Source organism: Vespa crabro, chromosome 16 (genome assembly GCF_910589235.1).
Source record: "Vespa crabro chromosome 16, iyVesCrab1.2, whole genome shotgun sequence".
Lineage (NCBI taxonomy): Eukaryota > Metazoa > Arthropoda > Insecta > Hymenoptera > Vespidae > Vespa > Vespa crabro.
Genome location: NC_060970.1, coordinates 5637668 through 5660019, shown reverse-complemented (window position 1 = coordinate 5660019; position 22352 = coordinate 5637668). Strand labels below are relative to the sequence as shown.

General features: G+C 33.6%; 2 protein-coding genes and 1 long non-coding RNA gene across 32 annotated transcripts in view; 2 read left to right on the top strand and 1 right to left on the bottom strand.

Annotated features, from left to right (window-relative positions):
- The window catches only part of LOC124429903 (formin-binding protein 1-like), a 22567-nt gene extending 6246 nt beyond the window's left edge, over nt 1-16321 (top strand). For 3 of the 19 annotated variants that reach the window (XM_046975768.1, XM_046975780.1, XM_046975760.1), the window contains exons 2-13: nt 1087-1197; nt 1292-1369; nt 8607-8722; nt 9713-9775; nt 10187-10493; nt 10621-10767; nt 10841-11197; nt 12065-12094; nt 12464-12771; nt 12851-13042; nt 13225-13361; nt 13438-16321. In XM_046975768.1, the coding sequence (XP_046831724.1) occupies nt 1087-1197; nt 1292-1369; nt 8607-8722; nt 9713-9775; nt 10187-10493; nt 10621-10767; nt 10841-11197; nt 12065-12094; nt 12464-12771; nt 12851-13042; nt 13225-13361; nt 13438-13595 (2004 nt within the window). In that variant the 3' untranslated portion in view covers nt 13596-16321. Of the gene's footprint in view, nt 1-601; nt 662-1086; nt 1198-1291; nt 1370-4926; nt 5272-7982; nt 8509-8606; nt 8723-9712; nt 9776-10186; nt 10494-10620; nt 10768-10840; nt 11198-12064; nt 12095-12463; nt 12772-12850; nt 13043-13224; nt 13362-13437 lie in introns of those variants that run through there. The other 16 variants (XM_046975778.1, XM_046975771.1, XM_046975776.1 and 13 more) reach the window with 14 other exon arrangements.
- LOC124429908 (leucine-rich repeat-containing protein 20) lies at nt 16322-22352 on the bottom strand. The gene is made up of 4 exons (XM_046975793.1): nt 21676-22352; nt 17941-18084; nt 17706-17873; nt 16322-17534 (listed from the first exon to the last, which is right to left on the bottom strand). Exons 1-4 carry the CDS (start codon nt 21830-21832, stop codon nt 17371-17373), a joined length of 633 nt encoding a protein of 210 aa, XP_046831749.1. The 5' UTR covers nt 21833-22352; the 3' UTR covers nt 16322-17370.
- Nucleotides 18091-22352, top strand: part of LOC124429911 — a 29588-nt gene continuing 25326 nt past the window's right edge. For 3 of the 12 annotated variants that reach the window (XR_006943582.1, XR_006943578.1, XR_006943577.1), the window contains exon 1: nt 19477-21058. This is a non-coding gene — a long non-coding RNA (uncharacterized LOC124429911). The other 9 variants (XR_006943579.1, XR_006943581.1, XR_006943580.1 and 6 more) reach the window with 9 other exon arrangements.

Sequence of the window (22352 nt, the reverse complement as noted above, 5' to 3'; positions counted from 1 at the left end):
TGCAATCGTTTCTTTTTCGTTTTCTCTTATACGTATTAAGAAAATTATTTGTAAAATTTCTTTTTCTTAATCGTCCCTTTTTTATCTTTCCCCCTTTTGATATAGGCACATTTCAAAACGTGGAGATGCACAAATTTTATTCTTTCAACACACACTGTTATTTTTCTTTAAAAGATTATATATTTTTTCAGATTATATAAAGTGTAGTAGTAAAAGGATAATGACGATAGCAAAAAGTAATAATAAAAATAAAAGAAATTCAAAGGCGCAATGTAAAAAATTAATTTTTTTTTTTTTTTTGTTTTTTTCGTTACGATTAAATCGATTAATTTTCATGATCGGAAGACCGTGAACGCATCGTAAAAAAGAAGTTTATTCCCCATGAGATATCTGGCACGTGTAGGAGAACATGGGAAAGGAAAAAGAAGTAACGTAGCGAGACTTTCCTCCTCCTCCACCTCCCCCCTCTTTTGCGAGAGATAGAGAGAGAGAGAAGAACGGTATGTAACGATCGTTCTGCGTTACGATGCGCATCCTCGCATACGTACGTGCGCGATTCTAAATACGCAATCGCGTAAAGATGTGTGTGCCGTGCATTTTAACGTTGACACCATCCATGGGATTAGCATCACAGCCTCCGAACTACGTGGAAAATTACTTAGTATTAAATATATACATACGTATAGGACGTCGTACTCTAATCTAATTTTTCTTATTTTTTATATTATTGAAAAATATCGTTAAACGGGATAAATTTTCTTTCCCTAAATTTTTTTTTTTTATAATCAGCTATATATTTGGAGCATTTTTATTTTTATGCTCTCTTATGCATAAAGATATTTGCAGATATGAAGTTTATAAGAAAAGTTTTACGAAAGTCTTGATATCTTTCTCGTCATTCCCACGTTCTGTATATAGTAGAATAAAAGCAACCTAGTAACGTGCTACGAATATTTGCGTGTGTGGATATTGTGTAGTAGGTTCGACAAAAAATTTTTTCTTTTCTTTTATCTGAAAATACTTTTTAAAAATAATACAGTTTCATTCAGAAATAATTTGCAGGTATATTTTTATTTTTAACAATAGCTATCGATAAATTCCCCGTTCATGATCACGTGCCAAACTACGAGAAATATATTACTACAAGTTATTGAGAAGATTTGGCGGGAAAAATGGTTGAAGGCGAGGTATCTCGTTGAAAGTATTTTTATAGACCTTCTTCTTCTTCTTCTTCTTTTTCTTCTTCTTTTAATCTTTCTTTCTCTTTTTTTCATCTTTTTTCGATTTAAAGAAGATGAAGTTTGTTCTTTGTGAAGCCGAGGATACATACGAAGAAGAAGAAGAAGAAGAAGAAGAAGAAGAAGAAGTGGTGAGGCGAAGAAATCTCAGGGATTCCGGAGAGAGGAGAGGCACTCCTTCTTTCCTTAACTAGCGTGTCCCTCTTGCAGCCGGTTTTCGCTCTTCTGTGCTTCGAGACTAGCTGCGTCAGGACCGCATTTCCTTTTTATTTATTTTATACACACACACACACACACACACTTTTTTGTTCATTCTTCCTTCTTTCTTCCAGCATCGGTCGAGGTGGTCACCATTGAAACGATAAATAAAATGATATTTTTTTAGTTTATTTATTTATTTTTTAGAAAGAAATATTGAAATTCAATCGTTTATTTTGTCTTAAGTTTGTTGGAGGGCAACCTTGATTCTTCTTTCAAGATCGTTCTCATAGAATCTTTCATGAAATTTTAATTCTTTGTCGAATATAAATGAGATTTCCATATAAATAGAAACATTTAAATATGTACGTGTATATAAGTTAACGTAGAAGTTATTTTCGAATAAAGTAGTAGGTATTAAAAATTCGTGGTTTGTTCGTTTCGCGCCATATTTCAGAAGCGAAATAAATTTGATTTCTATGTGAAAAAGTTTTGTCCGTTTACACGTTTTGGCGTACACACAATAATTTTCAAATAAAATTGTACTTTTTAAAAGTTAGCTTTAAAAATGAAAATGTATTTATTTCTTAATTATATCTCAATGAAACTTAACTTTTCTCTTTTCGAAGATTATTTTTCAATCCTTTTTTTTTTTTTATTTTATTTTATTTTTTTTATTTCTTTAATGAAACGGCTTAATTTAATCAAATCTTCATCCTCTTCGTTGTAGTCGTCGTTAAGTTAGTAAGCGAGTACGTTCTTGGCTGCCTGGTATTTATAGAGATTCGGCGCGATGCGTGGGCGGGGCAAGTTCGCAAGAGTATACTCTCTCTTTCTTTCTTTCTTTCTTTCTTTCTCTTAGATATCTGCATCGGTACTTGAATGAGAAAAGAGAGGGGCGAAAGAAACAAAAAAGTACAACCTTCACATATCGCGTGCGCATATGTATGTGTGACATGCAGATAGACACGATAGAGAAAATTCAATGAACGTGATGCCAAGCAATAATTGTATAATATTAGAACATCCTCACGGGGTGAGCTGAAAAGTTCTCAGCTGACTTTAAAAAATCAATTACTCTCTTTCTTTTTCAATTTTTTTTTTTTTTTTTTTTTTCAAATTTTCAACCAACTCTCCCACACGTATGTATATGTAGGTATATATAAAGAGAGACACGATAAAATTCTTTGAACATGATACCTAGCTTTGTGACAGAGGAAGCATGGTTGGAGAAAGGGTTGAAAAGGTTCCTTGACACGATACACGTAACTCTGTGCTGTGGCGATACGCTACGTTGCATATCTCTCTCTAGCTTTGTAGTAAGCGATTCGTTGTAATCGTATGAGCAACGAAGCCCATCGTCTTTTCTCTGAGCAAACTTATCGGGTTTTGGTCTTAGAATTGCTTTCTTTACTTTCTCGAATCGTGTTAAGGACACTGACGATCAAATGCAAATCATATACATATTTAATATATGTACACACACGCACACATTTGTATATCAGGAAGAAACGCGATCATTTTCTCAATTCGTATGGTCGCAATGTATTACTTGTGATTATGGTCAGTCTGAAATAAAAAAAAAATAACGACGCGATCTTTCTCGGTTACTATCTATACTTTATTTAACGTTACATGTGCCATCGCGCGCACACGTGTGTGTACGTATGTATATATACTTGTTGTTTATTCTCAACGTCAGTACAGATGTAAAGATACGTAGTTGGTCTTGCGTAAGAAGTCAAGTGTACGTTTTTTTTTTCCTTTTTTGTTCATTCTAAGATTCGATAAATGTGGTTCCAATACATCATTTTATATTATTAGTACTATATACTTGTTTTCTTTTTTTTTCTTTTCTTTTCTTTTAGCGTACGCGTGCGCGTTCGTGTAAGAGATTTAGTTCGGTCAGTCGATAATGTAAGAAGTTTTAATAAAAGATATTGAAAATACCGTAAAACATATTATTACAACTGAAATGATAATAATATTAATGGAATAATTGAAAGCATATGTATTGATTCATAAAAAAGAAATAGAATAGGTCGGACCCAATACTATTACATTGACCAATAAATCATGTCAATATTTTTCCATTAAAAGAATTATGAATTACACAGAGAATTATTTATTTGCATATAAAATATCGCAATTTTCGAAACTGTTTTATTAATCGATACAAGAAATCCTCCTTATTTTCACTACAATTATAATTTATAATTTATATTTTATTTCGTTCAAAACGGCATAATATCGCGTTCTACATACAACGAATAGCTCGAAATAACATCTACGTTCGTTCGTCGTTCTTATCAACGGCTGCATCCTCCAGAGATATCGAAGTTGAGATTATTTTGAAGTTCCACTTCATTAAACCGCTCTCTCCCTCTCTCTCTCTTTCTTACTATCTCATTTTCATGTTAAAACAACGTTAATGACAAATTACTAACTGTGGATGATTCACAAGAGAGTTACTATTAAAAAAGTATACGAAAAGGTCGATGATTCATTGGTGCATGTATGTATATATAGATATGGAATGATCACGTAGCCTTCGAGATAACGAGTGTACGACCCCATCTCATGAAAAAGTGATTTCGAGTAGAGATGGAGTTTGACGAGGGCACTCGACACTTTGAGAACGGGGTTGTATCGTTTATTCGTATCAGGGTGTGTAATATGTATTTTGAGAATGAATATAAATAGTTGAATCAATCAACCCCTTACGATATAATTCGATCAAGTTGAGAGATGTCAAATCCAAAATTATTAGTGCTAAAGGAAAAACGTGTATTTTCGTGTTTTACTTGTAATTTTTTTTACAGTTATTTAATTTAAATATGTATTTCATTGAAGATTAAAATTCATTGATCACATTGATGCGTCATAAAAAGTACTTATGAAATTGTGATTCGTAGAGTCAAACGTATCATTGCGTTTAAATTTAGCACCAGAGAAATAGTAGTATAAAACGTAGATTCTTTATGGAAATTTCTTAGACGTTACTGCCTAGCCTGTCTTTTACCTCATCCTCGAATTATATTCTTGCGCCATTGATGGAACGATTTCCTAAGACATCTGCGTCATCCATTTTGATCGAGCTTTCGTCAAACAGAATGAGACAGCTTGCTGTGTTTTATCATCCTCCCCTCTCTCTCTTTTACAGTAATAATAATAATAATAATAATAACAATAAGAGGAAGAAGAAGAAATAGGATCTTTCTTTTTGCGTGGGGACCCCTTGTCCTTTGATACGTCCCTGTCGTGTTGCAAGCTTCTTACCACAATAATACCAACTGAAATATTTTACTCAACCATTGGTAGCATTTGCGAGTTGATTATATTTCTTGATGTGCGACAGCATTCTTGAGTATTCGACTAAACATTTAGGTTATTTCTAACGTCCGCTAATTCTCTTAATTAGAAGATTATATCAATTCAATTTTCCAAAAATAATTATAGATACGATCGTGTGTGTGTATATATATATATATATTTATAAAATTAAAAGAAAAATGGAACGTCTGAGTTGAAATTCGATCGATAAAAAGAAGAAAGTTTAAATGTTTCAATCACGAGTATTTGTTGTTAAAAAAAAAGAAAAGAAGTATGTCCTTCAGACAATCGGATTCAAACGTAAAAGGGTGTAAATATAAATCGTTTCGCGTCGAATGCGATTCAATTTATCTTTGATTACGCTCTCTGCGCACTTGTGCGGAGACGTCGGACCCGATTTACGAGCTGCTATTAAAAGCTTCGAGAGGAAGCATCTGTTTATGCTTGGTGAAAAGAAAGCATTCAAATTCCGACATCAACCCGTAAAGATGACTCGATGAAAGTTCGTAGACAACAAATTTCCTTCTTTCTTGTTTTTCCTCCGAATCTTTGAATCGCATAAATTCGATAACGAATCCTAGTATTTCGAAGGAAGAAAAAGAAGACATCTTACAATGAGAATCCCTATGACATAATTATAAGATTGAAAGTTTATGATTTATTTTGTCAAGAAAGAAAAAAAATGCAACCACACGCTCTTCGTAAAGCTTTCACAGAGCACGAAGATCGTTTCTTTTATGTTTCTTCTTTCGTACGTTTACTTGAACGAGGATGATGGTTGGGACAGGGTGTTTGCGACGTAAAATCTGCTTATTAAATGCAATTAGCATGGTTTCGCATTTTAGTGGATAAACGAATGTTTTTTCTTCATATAAAAGAGAAAGAAGGATGGGAGAGAGAGAGAGAGAGCCCATATCGTCGTCTTTTCTCTTCGTGCATGCCAATGGTCCTCGTATAATACGTATTTCTGTTTGTCTGTCTCTCTTTTTTACTCTTTCTATCGAAGTTGGTATAGAGAAATGCAGGATCGATAGGGCGGAGGGTGGAGCACCCCAACACAATTTCATGACTCATAATGCACACTCCGTTCGAACCCGTAAGCTTTCTCTCTCTCTCTCTCTCTCTCTATACACATGCTTTATCCTTGGCTCGTCTATTGTCTTCGCACGCCTTCCTTCGTGCTATTTTTATTACGAAATTACGTAGCCACGATTCGCGAGTGTCCAACGATCGTACTCGCTCTCATTAACCATTCAGTAAATTTGATTAGATCTTTTTATTTTTATTTTCTTTTTTCATTCATATTATTAATATGTAAAGATTTGCAAAGAGAAATTGAAATTGAATTTAGTTTATCGATCGAAACAATGGAAGTTCAAAATCGATCGATCGAATTAATAATGAAACTAATGAAATGGAAATAAATCAATGAAAAATAAAAATGAGAAATCATATGAAAAATAATTTCGAATATTCTGAGATCGAACGAATAGATAAATATTTTAAACAACTTTTCATTATTTATTTTCTGCAGAAATAGTTATACCTCGAGTAGAAAAATCCGAGGAGTGTAAAGGAGTAACAGGTTCTGCTTCGAGTATCTCTCTCGAAATTTTGGCTACCTGCCTCGTGTGCAATCCAGATAATACGAGAATCTAAAATATTATCACTCTCTCGACTTATCTGCGCGTCTATTTTTTTCTTCTTTTCCTTTTTAAGCGAAATAGACTAGAGAACGGCGTTGACCGTGACGTTGGAAGAATCGAAGTTTCGACTCGGTCGATATATCGAAAAGATCGAAAAATTAAATCCCTTAATTGACTGAAACATTAGCAACCAATTTCGTTTTCGGATAATACAAGAGGTTAGAATTTTATCTTATTTCTCTCTCTTTCTACTTATCTATATGTATATCTCGTTCTAAAGAAGGACAAACTCAAGAACGGCCTTTGTGCCGTTCAGAAGGTTAGATCAACGTGCAAGTGCATCGTTTCCCGAAAAGGTCGAACCAGGGTGACTCATCATAGAATAAAGAAAGAGAGACACAGATCGAGTGAGAGAGAAAATATATATATATGTGTGTGTATACATATACTCGAGGCCGCGCAGGCGGTGCGTTTTCCACGTATCGACCTGCGGGACGGCAGAAACGACAGGGATTGGTCGGGCAAAGGGCCGCTTTACGCTCGTTCACCCGGACTTTTCTCGTTAGAAATCGATTAGTGACTAGAGGAAGACCCCGTTTTTTTTATTGTCAACCATTTCTTTTTACTCTGCCGATGAAATATCATTTTTCGACCTCACCATATTATAATCTCACTTTTCGAATTAATCTCGAAAGTTTCTAATCTCGTTATTACAATTTGTATATGTATATATGTGTATATATATATCATGGTTATCAAGTTATTAGAAAGTTGAAAAGTTAAAAAACGAAATGTTATATATACCACTTTCCTTCGAATTTATTGCGCATAGTGTAACTGACCACGGAAGTCTACTATCTCTTTCTCTCTCTGTGTTGAAGCGTTTGTATAGCTGCGTACGAGTGTCGCGAAACATATATATATATATATATATATATATATATATATATATATATATATATATATATATATATATATATATGTATATACACATGTATAGGGTGCTTCGGTTTATACAACGCAACACTTGTTTGTAATATCTCCCTTGTTTCGAATGATACGATAAAATATCAAAGAAAGAAATTTATTTGATTGTAAGTAAACGATATTCTGATTAATATAAAATGTTCTGTTTCATGCACAGACGCGCGTTGATATGTTCATTATTATTCTCAGCTGGCATAACCTATATACACGTAACTTTAAGATATATGATAAATATCGTTTTTAATTGCGATTGGTTGTCATAATATCCATCGTGGCCTTTCTCCAAGAAATTACTAATTTAAAAAAAAGACCATTATGTTTGTATCGTGTAATATCGATCATATTAATCGAGAAACAAAGATGGAGAGTACGTAGAAATGATGATCCAAGATTCTTGAATGGCCATTATGTACTATTCGTCGTTGGAAATGAAAGTAACGTGTTTCAAATACTAACACTCATACGTATGTATATACATATTTAGAAACACACGATTAGTTTCTGCCTCGACCACTCGTACACACACGCACACGCACGCACACAGAGCAGCAGAAGAATGGTACCGTTTTGTCCTTAATCCGCAACTAGCGTAAACGTAGAAAGACACTATATCGTCCTTGAACGATCGAGCTCGCATTCTCCATTTCTTGTTTCGTCGTCCAAGTCCTTCAAACTTTCTCATTAGAAAATTAATAAAAATGTTGTGCGCGTTAACAAATGAAATATATTATTGTGATAATTCGTATTGGTGAAATTGATCGATCGATTAATTAGCAAATTGTTTCCATTCATCGAGGAAAGTTTAAAAACAAATTGTTAGGTTATGGAATTTATTGAAACGTTTAGCGTTGTTTGTATTAGTATTTCTTAGAGATTTTGAAGAATGATAAAGAAGAGCCACAAGTTCTCATTAAGTGCTCGAAGTTTCACTTTTCGTGCCGCGTCGCTAAATATCTTACGAAATTCTTCATTGTGAAGAGCGAACGTGGAAAACTTGTTTTGCGTGTGTGCAAGATATTTTTTTTTTCTTTGACTCTCGTTCAATCATCAGTGATTATTGTCTTATTAACATCAGTAATGGGAATGTAATCGTTTCTTAGAAAAACGTAAAAATTTCTTTCAAAAAATTCGCTTCTTATCGACTTCTTATCGACGCATTAATATGAATTAATAAAATATACATTTGTTTTGTTAATTATTTCAGGACCAGTTCGACAATCTATCCCATCATACGCAAAAAGGGATAGACTTTCTCGAGAGATATGGACATTTTATTCGTGATCGATGTGCCATCGAGGTGGAATATGCGGCCAAGCTCAGGTATCCAATGATTATTTATTTATTTATTTATTTAATTATCTCTTAGCCCTCTCTCTCTCCCTGTGTGTGTGTGTGTGTCAACGTAAGAACGAAGCTTTGCTCAAAGTTAATACATTAATACTTTGAATGGAACATCCTGTATAATAAGTGAGTCTCACGCACCCTACAGAGTTCAGGGACTCGAGTTGTAATATTGTATTAAAGGTCCCCTTGTTTGTTCCCTGAATGCCGGTCTATGTAGCGTGTATTACATACTTTTGTTCTCTATCGGGTGTGTCTCTCTCTCTCTCTCTCTCGCTCTCTCAAGAAGACTTAGTGGTTACTACGTATGTATACGTATGTATACGACTGCTTTTATGTCTTCTCTTACACCTATGCGAATATGTTTTATCTGTGTGCGTTGATAGTCCTTCGTTGCGTTTTATCGCGTTATCTCGTCCCATGTAGATAAATCGAAAATTCGTCGATAGAATAGGCTTTTCTAAAGAGATCATTTATTATTTTAGGATATCTTTGGGGGTTATCGTATGACGAATCTGCTGTTAATCCCTTCTGAGAAATCTTTCTTCTTTTTTTTTTTTTTTTTTTTTTTTTTTTTCTTTTTACGAGAAGTTTTGTATTCTTGAAGAATGCTTGCAAAAAATTATTTCGTCTTTTTTTCCTTCTTCCTTTGAAAGAGTCCATCTAAAATATTGAAAATTGTGACATTATTTGGCCCATTGCAATATTCATCCATTCAGATTTATTATTACATTTTTAAGAGCGTACGTTGCACGTAATGTTCCTGTGCGATGTGCACTGTTATGGGTATACATTAATGTCCTACGAATAAATGTACAACGCGATTCGCGTTTGTAAGCAGAGGTGTAAAAGCAGAATAGACAAAGTATGATGTGATTATATTTTAATGATACTAAGGTTAGATCATAAAACTCGGAATCGTTTAGATATATATCCAAGCCAATAATATTGTTTCGTTTCTCTTTGCAGACGACTCGTGAAGAGTTATCAGCCGAAAGAACCGAAGAAGAAAGAAGAGGAGGAGGATTATAAGTGAGTACCAGGCAGTCTTAGGCACGTAAGAAGACGATCGTGCCTCTCGTGATGTTCGCGTTATGAGTCTCTCTCTCTCTCTCTTTTTTCTCTTATTGGATGCTACAGAATCGTTCTTAATGATCGTTTGTACGATGACTACTGACGTTGTTGCTGCTAAGAAAACAAAGTATTAGGGCGACTTGAACATTTGTTGATATCAAAAATGAATAATAAGCTTCTTGGTTCTCTGCATTATACTATGAAAATTGGTAGAGAAATTATTAATGTTAATAGTTTGATCTAATAGTTAGATCAATAGTTAGATCTAATAGAACGTGGAAGAAAATTCAAATGTCTTCTGTGTAGAAAAAGAGATGGTATTTTTTAATTTAATTTATAATCAACTTTCTTGTTTACTTTTCTTCACAGATACAGCCCATGTCGGGCCTTTAAAATGGAATTAAACGAAGTGAACGACCAAGCTGGCCAGAGGGAGGTCATTGCGGAAAATTTGCAAGCTACCGTTCTACGGGAATTGAACATACTTGTGAAGGATTTCAAAGAAGATCGCAAAAAGTATTTGCAAGAGGGTATCAGATTGAGGGCAGCATTGGCCGGACAAATTGGTAATTTGGAACGAGCTAGAAAAGCATATGAGAAAGCTTTTCGCGAAGCGGAAAGAGCTGTTGAAAATTATCAGAGAGCTGACGCTGATCTGAATCTTTCCAGAGCCGAGGTATATAGTTATAACGCGTTGATAACGCGTTTTCTCATAAATAAGAATAATTTGTTAATACTTGTTTCATGACAGTTATATCCATCGAAGATCGTTGTAGTAACACTTTTGTTATTTATTATAATAGGTAGAAAAGCAGAGGATGAACATGACCCTGAAAACGCAACAAAGCGAAGAAGCAAAGACGGAGTACGCCAATCAGTTGCAAAAGACAAATGACATGCAAACATTGCATTATCATACGTCCATGCCAGAAGTATTTCAGCATCTACAGGTAATACCTGTCGGTAAATATGTATTCTTTGAGATATAATACATTAATGTTCATTAATTTCCGCTTTAATTAGGAATTAGATGAGAAGAGAATAAAAAACATGCGAAATTATATGATCAAGTCAGTGGAAATAGAACGTGCAGTTGCGCCAATAATCGCTCAATGTTTGGATGGAATTGAAAAGGCAGCGAATGAGATTAACGAGAAGGAAGATACGTTGTTAGTTATCGAACGGTATAAAAGTGGTTTCCAACCGCCAGGAGATTTTCCATTCGAAGATCTTTCCGTTGCCAAGACGTACGATAGTAACAGTCAATTATCACAACCTGCGATGCAGCCGATACATAATCATCTGACAGTAAAGGGAACTGTATCCGGTGGGAAGATCAAAAAGAGAGTTGGACTTTTTGGAATTTTTAGTAGCAATAAGGTGAATATTTCTTTCTTGTTATTCGTTTCATTTATCACTAATGCGAACCTCCTTCCATATATATCGATGCAGAATTTATCTCAAAAACGTAAGGGCTATGGGGAATATGATGAAGCATGTTTTCTTCTCTTTCTTTCTCTTCTTTTTCTTTTACCTTTATCCTGAGTTATATATACATATATATATATATATATATGTGTATATTTATTTATTTGTTTGTTTACACACGCACACAGACGCACGCGCGCGGTTGTATATGATATTATCGAAAAAGAGGAAGCTTGTAAAATTTATAATGCACATTGTTGTTTTTTATCAAGCATGCATTTACATTGAATTTTATTCCTTTTAACGAGTCAAAGTACGTTCTTTTCTTTTCTTTCGTAACGTCACAAAGTTTAGATATTATTTTGCTTTGTTTCTCTTTATTTCTTTCTCATTACGAATATGTACATGATACTCGTTGCACAGAACTTCTTCTTAAGAGAATGTAACTTCTTTTTCTTCTGTATATTTTATTAATTTGGTGGACGGTTCGATCTGCCTGCGGTCTCTCTTGTTTCCAATCATCCATGGGCTATGAATTTGGATATTATCGCATTTAGTAAGTACACCGTAGATGGCTTGATCGTCCGTCACTTTGCAATCTTAACAAATCCTGCACTTGAGAACTGTGACTGTGAGTTTGTTTATCATTACGAATGTTTTATCTTCGAGAGTAAAAGTTCAACTGATTGAGAAATATTATTAAAAGTATACAAAGGGTATCACTATTTGAATTTTTACTCTATGTAATCATTAAAATACTACTTCCCCATTTATATGCTGAATGAAACGCTTTTGGAATTTGTTTCATGCGAACAACAGAAGTTGATCGAGGTGTGCATAGCTTTAAAGGTCTGTCCTCCTTCTCTATACAAAATGGCCATTATTCTTTTAATGAACATCCTCCTTATTGTATTCATTCCTTTGAAGCCAATTTATTTTCTTTAATTTCACATGTCAAATTCTAGTTTCTAGCTTTATTAGTCATTGATATATGTCTATATATATATATATACACACACACACACACACATGTATGTATATATATGTACATAAACATACGTATTATAGCTTAATAATCAATATATTAATTTGTGTTCCGTTAAATAACAGGATTGATGCGTTGCATTTGTGACATGCTTTTTTCTCATGTAGTCCTCTATTTCACTTGATAGAGTTTCGTCATTGAACACTGCAATTACATAAATTGAAACATTTCAGAACAACGTGCCGGGTTATGGCGATGGGGCGAAGGAGGACTGCAGCGATTTACCTCCAAATCAACGGAAGAAAAGATTGCAACACAAACTCGATGAAATTCAGGCCAAGATTCAACAGGAAACTGCAGCAAGAGATGGTTTGATGAAGATGAAAGGTGTCTACGAGCAAAATCCAGCATTAGGTGATCCAATGAGTATAGAAGGCCAATTGAATCAATCTAGCAATAAATTGGACAAACTTGGTGCGGAATTAGCAAAGTTTCAAGGTTATTTGGAAGAAGCCATGCGCGCCGGCGTTAGCTTATCCAGGTAACGTTGCAAACGCGCCCGTACTAGTAATAAAAGAAAGAAATTTTTATTGAAAATATCATTTTTATTTTCCTTTCAGTCCAAGTCAAGTCCAACGAAAGCCTACGAGTAATGGCTCAGCGACAAGGCCGTTAAGTTCAAGAAGATCCAGTCATTCGGGAGGAGAAGAAAGTCTTTCAAGATCAGCTTCTGATTCTAGTGTTAGTAATGCGAATGCGAATCAGCCAGTTCATAAAAAGAGTGCGCCAGGTACTCCTCAACCAAGTCATGGGTAAGCAAAGTATTTCAATAAGAAATAATAAATAGAAAATAAAAAATGTGTAGTAATTTCGTTGAAGAACAAAAAAGAAGATTCATTTGTATATTGAAAAAAGAAAACAAAAAAAAAAAGTAGAGAAGAATATTTGTCTAAGACCAATAGACAAGATTTTGCTTTACGGTACTGATGCACAGTTCCACGAATAGCCCGGAATCTGGTCTTGGAGAATCAAGAACGTCACTTCCTGGAAGTGGAGGAGAAGAATATTATGTTGATGAGATAGATGCACAACCGCCATTAGGAACCTGTAGAGCACTTTATCCTTTCGACGGTAGGCATACAAACCTTTAAAATATCGATTTTAAAGGATTTAAGAGATTGGCATTAAAAAAAATCATCGTTTTTAGCTACTAGCGAAGGTTCTATACCAATGTACGATGGTGAAGAATTGTATATGATCGAATTAGACCAGGGCGATGGATGGACACGTGTTCGTCGTATCTCTCAACCAATCGAAGGATTTGTACCAACATCATACATAGAGTGTCACCTGTACAATACATAGCCGCTCCTTTTAGGTCATTAAATGAGATACCTAACTTCAAAGCGCAATGATCAATCCAGTGTTATGGTTCAATGCGACATTTTTGAACTTTAATGCTAAGATTCCTTCAAGTTTGCTCGATGAAGTTATTCATTCGAGTGCTAAGAAGCGTTGGCTTAATTATTGGCACTGGGCTTATCAATTTCTTTCTATTCTTAATTAGGAAAGTCTAATCGTCTGATATTGACACGTGCTAATATTTTCAAGTTCGGAGAGTTGCCAACGATATGACGACGACGACGACGACGACGACGACGACGACGACGACGACGACGATGAAGACGACGACGAAGAGGAGGATGATAATGGCCAAATATATCCAATGCCATTTGCTCCATTTTTCTAATTTCTAAAGAGAACAAAGACCGAACAAAAAGAAAAAAGAAAGAAAGTTCTGCTTTGTAAACACAAGCAAAAAACAAAGCTTCCCGTTAAAATGTACTTGCTTGGGACAAATCAAGTTCTATACAATTTTATGTTTGTATAGTTACGTACAGTAGAATTCAATCGCGCACTGATACTTGAAGCTTCCAAATTACACTTAATCCTTCTTGTGTCGCCTAGATAGACGAATGAATCGTCTAATTTGACGGTCACAAATAATAAAAGAAGAAAAAAAAACTATGTGCTGTTTACTTTTAGACAACGCACAAGTAACAAAGATTTGTGACTCTACCGAAGAAAGTAAATATCTTATTGCATAGTATTTATTTGGCCCCTTTCTTCGTTTCATTTTACATAGAACAACTGTTGTGCGAGTTTGACTTTCTTTTTATACCGAATTATAATTATTGAAGATTTATAGCTGACTATGCTCAGGGACAGACTCTTACGAAAAATGCCAGGAGAACAAGAAGACTGATTTATATTCTTTTTTTTTTTTTTTTTTTTTTTTTTTTTTCTTTTTTTTTTCTCTCCCTTTGCCTTTGCATCAATTTTGGATTTCTCCATTTACTTCCTCTCTTATCCTTTTGTATAAAAATATTTATATTATTCATTTTTAATTGAAAGAAAATATTCTTACAAATTTTCTCAATTTTTAAGAAATCAACATCAATTCTCTTATTCCTTAAAAAGGGATTTTTTATTTCTGTTGAAGAAAAAGAAAAGAAAAAAAAAATAATAAAAAGAATTTGAAGATTATAAATTGCTAATGTTAATGAACACATGTACGACAAGGTCTGACCCCGGAGCGAGTCTTCTTCTCTTTAAAAAAGAAAAAAAAAGAAAAAAAGAAAAAAAAAATCTTTCTTTAGGAAAAAGAAAAAAGAAATACGTCTGAGTGTGAATTAGTTAGGGTATAGATTTCTGTACATAATATTCCGTGGAAACGAAAGAAAGAACGAATGGTACACGAGTAAAGAGTGCCAGACGATGAAAAAAGAAGGAGTAACTTCCAATAAAGCTAGAAACTCGAATAATTGAAATGAAGACAGTTTCTATAAATTTTATTAGAAAAGTGTTTTCATTTTGATCTAAGCTTGGAAGTAGTTCCTACTTTGTGCTGCTTAATATAGCAGAAGCCTATATAGAATATCGTCCTATTTCTAAACGTGATTCTAAACGCAAACTAATAAAAAAATCACATCGGGCAGTTGATAATATTCTTGCGTATTAATGTATATGTACATACATACAACATACCCACGTATGCACGCACCCCCCACACATACACACACACACACACACACACACATTATAAATATATTCAATTATTAAAGCGTAGCTTTCGGTATATAATGAAATATGCAAGCACTGAAAATAATGAAAGGTTTTTAAATAAACCTTTTTCTCTCCCCCTTTCCCTCTATTGTCATACACACGTACACATACAGCACCTAATAAAGACTTTGTTCAATTACTTCTGAACAAAATCTCTTTAGTTATTATATATATATATATATACATATATATATATATCTGACGTGTATGTACAATTCCTAGTACGCACGTGTCATGCATTTTTTCTTCGGTATTGCGATTTAACGGAATTATTTATTATCGCAAAACGTTGAAAAAAATTATCATTATTATCAATTTGCGAGACAGTATTCTTGCGAGAGAGTGTGAGAGAGAGAGAGAGAGATTGAAAGAATGGATGAATCTGCGAGAGTAAAATTTTTTTAATAATCAATGTTCAATTATTGTTTTAATTATTATTATTATTATTATTATTATTATTATTTTGTAATGTATATTTTTTTGTGATTTCATAACGACGAACAAGTATTGTAGATAATTAATTCTGCGACTCATTACACATTTTATTATTATTATTATTATTATTATTATATTATTTTATTATGTTAATAAGAAAATATATGTAGTAAAACAATATAACTCATTTACACGTGTTGTATATGACTAGCATACGTCTACTACTTGTATGTCGCGAGTTTAAAGTGACTCCGATTTATACATTAAAATGTGAAAACATATTACTCACACACAGCAATGTTATATATTGATTATGTCGTAGATTATTAGTTATTACTACTACTACTATTATTATTATTATTATTACTATTATTATTATTATTATTATTATTGTTGTTCGAAAACAAAACTACGACACAGAGAGAGAGGAAACTCGTGTGAGTATATATGTATGCATATGTATGATGTATGCGTGCTCTGATATGACATACACACATTTTGATGTCAATAAAAATCAAGGTAGCATCAAATTTCTTCTTTTTCTTTTATTTGTTATTTTATTACATTTATTGATTAAGAGAGTAAAGGAAACAACTGCTTTTGTTTTTCTTTCTCCCTCTCTCTCTCTCTCTCTCTCTCATTTTTTTAAATACATTATTGCAACGTCCCATAAATTGTTGACTAGATTAACAATACGTTACGATAGAGTGTTGAATTTACAATTTTGCGTATGTGTATGTGTACATGCACATACATTTGCAGATTAATATTTTTTTGTTTTCTATACAATTACAAATATAAATAACAGCAGAGGCGATTTTGTTATTTTCAGATATATAATCTTTTTTCTTATATTTATTATTTACTTTATATATGTATATATATACATATATATGTGTATGTGCTAAGAGAAAGATTTGTTACCTTACTCTTTCATTAAAGAAAATCAATGTTATTGTCAAAGATCGATCAACCGCAAGATTGGCAGTTGTATACTGTTAATATAGTTTTAAAATATATATAATGAAATAAATAAGTAGACGGTACTATCTTACATATTTCAGAGAAAAATTTGTCGGATAAAAGTAATAATAATTTGTTTCCTTTTTGTGATTTTTTAACGACTATCGATTAGAATAAATTGAAGAGGCATACAAGTAGATAAAAAACTAAGTCTAAGAAACAATACTATTAAAAAGAGCAATCGATTTCTCCGATTCGATTAAATGCGAATCGAAAATATAATATTATAGAAATGTTTAAAATTATCATTTTAAAATAGAAATCGATCAATATTTATATATACATATTCATATATATATATAATTCATATATATAATACAGTCGCTTGCATATTCGCTTACTGTCAGTCGTATTATCACTGTACAAAATATTTGTTAAATTCTTAAACTATGCAAGGATTATTTCTTGCAGTCTTGAACGAATCTTTGCAGAGAACGTTGTGCCGTAAAGCTCATTTGTAAAAAGTGAAAGCTTCCAGCTGGCTCTTTTTTAACAAAGTTAATATCCCTCTCTTCTTGCTTCTTTCATCGGACTAAAGTCAGGCTAAAGATCAGTTTCAGACCGTCAAATCTTCCCATTCTTCTACTTGCCGTGGAGTTAATTCCACTCTGATACGAGTCAAGGTACTCAGAAGATCGTACATTCTGGGCGTTAATGGATTCGCTTGCAAATCTATGTATTCCAACGCCGGTGCATGTTTAATTCTCTCAACATCGACGTCTGAAATATAATAGGAAAGTACTAAATATTGTTGTCTCTTGCTTTTATTATAATTTTTATAAATTCTCTCGCTCCCTCGCTCTCTACATAGTTCTCTAATAAGTATGCCAATTCATTTACTAACCAAAGAATAATTTTTCTAGATTCTTCTTCTGTATCCTGAAGACTTACCGATGATGGAGTTATTATTGGCAAGAAGTCGTTTAAGCTGAGGTATCTGGCAGGTAACAGGTGGCAAAGCGATAAAAGTATTATGCGAAATGTTGAGTCTTTCCAATGCTTGTAGTTCAGCAAGTTCTTCCGGGAGTTTACTCATTTGATTGTGACTTAGATTGAGTTCTATAAAGAAATATTCATTAATGGAAATATTTATTGAAGCCTATAGACATTTATCATTGATACTGACCAGTGATAAGGGAAAATTTCACTGCAAATTTTGGCGGGATCTTTGTTATAACATTACCGGACAAATCGCATCTTTTCAATTCTGTATGTCTCATCAAATGATAAACCGCATCCGGTATTTGCATTAACTGGCATTCAGACAAATCTGAAATATAATTAAAAAGAAAAAATAACATGTAAAATAAAATCGTGTATCCCTTGGAAAGAGTTAACCAAGCCGATGTGAGACTCGGTATACGCGCATAGAGATCTCATTGAAAATGAATTGACCGTCGAATTACGACGGCTTCACGCTTTCTCCTGCTCGATTTTCTTAACCCAAGTACGGAAGAGAGGTACCGTCTGGAATGAGTTACGAAATAAACGTATTCTAAGTGTAAAACGCATATATCAGTTGCTGCTACACGATTATATCTAAACTTTTCTAACTGGACGGTTGCCATATGGCATCGTTCGATGCACCTGTACAAAACTTGCTAATTTGTTATTTTTACACGATTCACTTGGAATTATATGTTATGAAAATCACAAGCTGAGCATAATCTCAAATATTATCTTGATTCATTGTAATTAAAGAATAATGTGAAAAAAAATGAAAATTCGTACAATTTTCAAAAAGCGCGCCGCTCCAACGGTTGCTGCGTGAAGTAAGTAACATATAAGTTTATAGTTCGATCAAAAGTACGGTACACCACGGTTAGCCTTTAGTTTTTCGATCCCGAATGAAATGTAAAAGAGGTTAGTAGAAAAAGAAAAAGAGAAGAAGGAGAAAAGAAGAACGATAATAAATGTAAAAGAAGAATATTGAAAAGTGTAGGGAAAAGTAATTTCTTTCTCGTACCGAGATTTTCATTCTCCTGAGCTTCTTCACAACGTAATACCACCTTTGTCACGGCGTTCGCCATTTTGTTTTAGACCGAGCAACGGACGCGATTCAACGAATAGTTCTCGAGTCCGCTCTCCGTAGAATGCAATCGCGAGAAACATTTATTTTCGTTAAGATCTCTTGGAAATAAATTCACCCGATTCGTTCTATCGCTTGGCCTTGACAACACCCGTTTAGAAGATATCGTCACTAGATCGAAATTACGTTTATCGAAGTATACCGTTCCGAAGGTAAATTATTTCTATTACAACGTTTACCATTAATCCTTTTTCTCCGAAGAAATCGCGTGAACGCGTTTTCTCCTTTTTTCCTTTCCTTTGAATACAACACTGAATCAAAGGAGAAGGAGAAAATTCGTCAAAGATCAGGAATGTTTTTCGTACGATAGAACGAGAAGATCCTACGTAGATATTACGTATATTTACAAAATTCTTCTTTCTCCTTTTTACTTCTTTAGCTTCGTGACGGAATTCGTATTATGGCGCCTTTTCGATTTTTGAATTTCCCGCAAATTCGTGTCACGTCGTTTGACTCTTCCCAAGAGACGATCGTTGAATTCGTTGCTTTTCAAAGTACATTTTTCAATGTAATATAGATAATAGGAAAAAGTGTCGTTCATTTAGATATAAATAAACAAGTAAGTAAGAATTTCTTTATTATTATCGTATATTCGATATTACTATCGTATAGATCGAGATTATATGTTATATTCGAAATAAGTATCATTGAATAGATTCTAAAAAAAATATCAGTGGTCATCTAATACGATCAATCAGTTCATAAATAGAAACTTAGAAAAAGATTTCGAGAAGTCATTGAACGTTAGACACCTACGTAAAATAGATCGTGCGAAAACGTGATGGGATCGTCGCATTTGATCCGACACAACCAAACTTTTGTCTGCATACATGTGCATTATATATCTATATACACACACACACACACACACACATATATATATATAGAGGGGGGAAGGAATAACTTTTTGTCATAAAATAAAGAAAGCATCGTGGCGGCAAGTTACCTTTTATGGTTACGTTTCTATAAGAGAGGAATACTACCCACGCGCGATATCCGCGTATTTCTCGTCGTTTTACGAATGCTTTGAATGGTTCCATTTTGAATTTATAAAATGAAAAATTTTCTTTACAAAAAAAGTATATAGATGTATGAGAAAGAAGAGGGATGATGTTAAAAAGGTCAGATCGTCCGGCACGCGAAACGTTTGCGTGTCTCTGTCTCTCTAACACACCATTTACTATTCCTAGATCGACCTTTCGAACATAGATCCATAGATTCGATCGTAACTGCTCTTTGCAAAAGAGATCTATCTCGTCCTTCGAGAAGAAAATTACTGTCGCAGTGCATTAAAAAAGGAAAAAAGAGAGAGAGAGAGAACAAAGACCGGACGAAGGTGTTGTGTAATCATCGTTCTGATGTTTATCCTGTCTATTATCTATACTGTGGTAGCGGCAACACGATTCCACCAACGAGCATTTCACTTTTTATTCCGTTCATCGTACGTACTTTTCAAAGGCGCGTATTTTGAAAGACGCGCGAATTTTAGAAATAATTTGAAATTTTCGAAAGGTCTCATTTTTTTTTATTATTATTCTTATCATTATTACTTTGATAAATTTCGCAACAAAGAAAGCGATTTATCAAAAACAAATATTTGAGATTATTATTATCCTCGAAAGATTCGTCTTGATGTTATCATTATCAATATCATTATTATTATTATTATTATTATTATAATTATAATAATAATTTTTACGATCATCGGAAACGATCGTGTAGTTATATCGTTGAAATGCATGCATCGATGCTCTCTTGTTATGTTCTTTCTCTTCGCGGGAAAACTTTCGCCGGTAAAACCGTTTAGAAACTTTTCTTGTTATATGTAATCTAGCTGAACGCACGTACAGCCACATATGTATATATGTATATATGTATATATATGCATACATATTATGTGTAAGCGCGGTAAAACAGAAGAGAAAGATCAACATACACATATTTATTTTTTGCCTGAGAAAACTATTAACATTTTTATAACGCAGTTACAGATGGAAGGTTAAATTCTTGGTGCGTCGCAAGAAAAAGAATGATGCGTGGCGGATAAAGAGGGGAAAGGGGGAGGAAGAGAGGAAGTGTAGATCTTAGTTCGTCGTTTGCTACCAATGATACGGCATTGATCAGGGTTCCTGATCTATTCAGATTTACAGATAAGGTAAAGACAGCACACACACGCGCGCACACAGAAACGAACTTTACCTTTGTGTTTTCTTTCTTTCTTTTTTCTAAACGAAAAAGCAGGAAATGGAGTTATTGTACAGTTACATACTTATGTATTTACTATACGTATATAATTGATTTGAGTGCAACGTGCATGATATTACACGCGCGCACATGCACTTACACACACACACACACGCGCGCGCACTTACACAAATGCATATAAAACTTTATATATATATAAAAAAAATTTATCTTCGATTGAAAAGATACTTTTTACGAATGAAAAAATATTTAGGTTAAATTAAAAAATTTGATAATATTTAAGGAAAAATAATAAGACACGTTCTATATATAAAGTTAATCGTGTTATCTTATCGATTCGTTCGATGATTCAAAAATAGATTTCTGTTAGAAAGCTTTATCGGTAAAAATTGTTTAATCGATCAAAATTCTTTTCGAAAAGTGTATCAACGAGTCAGTGTGCAAGATGCGTTAGAAATTATACAAATACTAGTTGGTAGTAATATAACATGTAAATAGGTGCGTTTATAGTTCATGCTGATTATGATTAGACATGATGACTTTTTCGTATTTCTCTTTTTAACATACCTAAATTACAATTGTCCTGAGCTTCCTCGCATCGCGAAACTACCCTAATAATCGCTCGGCCCGCCAATTGAACGCAAACAGCCATGGCCACGTTCCTTTCTCCTTGCTCTTGAGGAATCTGTTGTACCTCTTCGGCATTATACGCTGGTGGTCTCATCTTCTTCCGGCTTTTTACGAAAACAAATCGAAAAGATATCCCCGTCGTCTTTATTTCTTTTACATATACATATACGTATACATATATATGTATGTACTTGTATGTAGGTGCGTGCGTATGTAATTTTTTGCCCCTTTTTCTTTTTTACGATCACTCAGGAACGATTTATCCTTTAAAATAAAAATTTCGCAGCACTAATAGTATCTTCACTATGGCGAAAAAAGTAGGGATTTTCCTCCTTTTACTTCTTCTTATTCTTTCCTTTTTCTTAATTTTTTGGATGTTAAAGCATCAATAGGAAAACGATATAGAAACAGATGAAAATTGAATATTAAATTGGTTGATTATTACAAATGATTATATATTTATATCAAGAGGAAGAACTTTAAGAGACACTTGGTACGATCTAACAACACAGTTTTTTCTCTTTATTTCTCTTGTTGACAAAAAAAGATCTATACGATTTTCAATTTGCGATATGAAACGAACTTAATCCGTCCGATGTAAACGCTGACTTGCA

Bases quoted from the DNA above. Each gene is read 5' to 3' on its own strand.
- LOC124429908 (XM_046975793.1), bottom strand. From the start codon at position 21,832: ATGAGACCACCAGCGTATAATGCCGAAGAGGTACAACAGATTCCTCAA. The intron at 18,085-21,675 runs GTATGTTAAAAA...ATTATATTTCAG, and splicing joins TCAGGACAATTGTAATTTAG to ATTTGTCTGAATGCCAGTTA. The intron at 17,535-17,705 runs GTAAGTCTTCAG...ATTATATTTCAG, and splicing joins CAATAATAACTCCATCATCG to ACGTCGATGTTGAGAGAATT.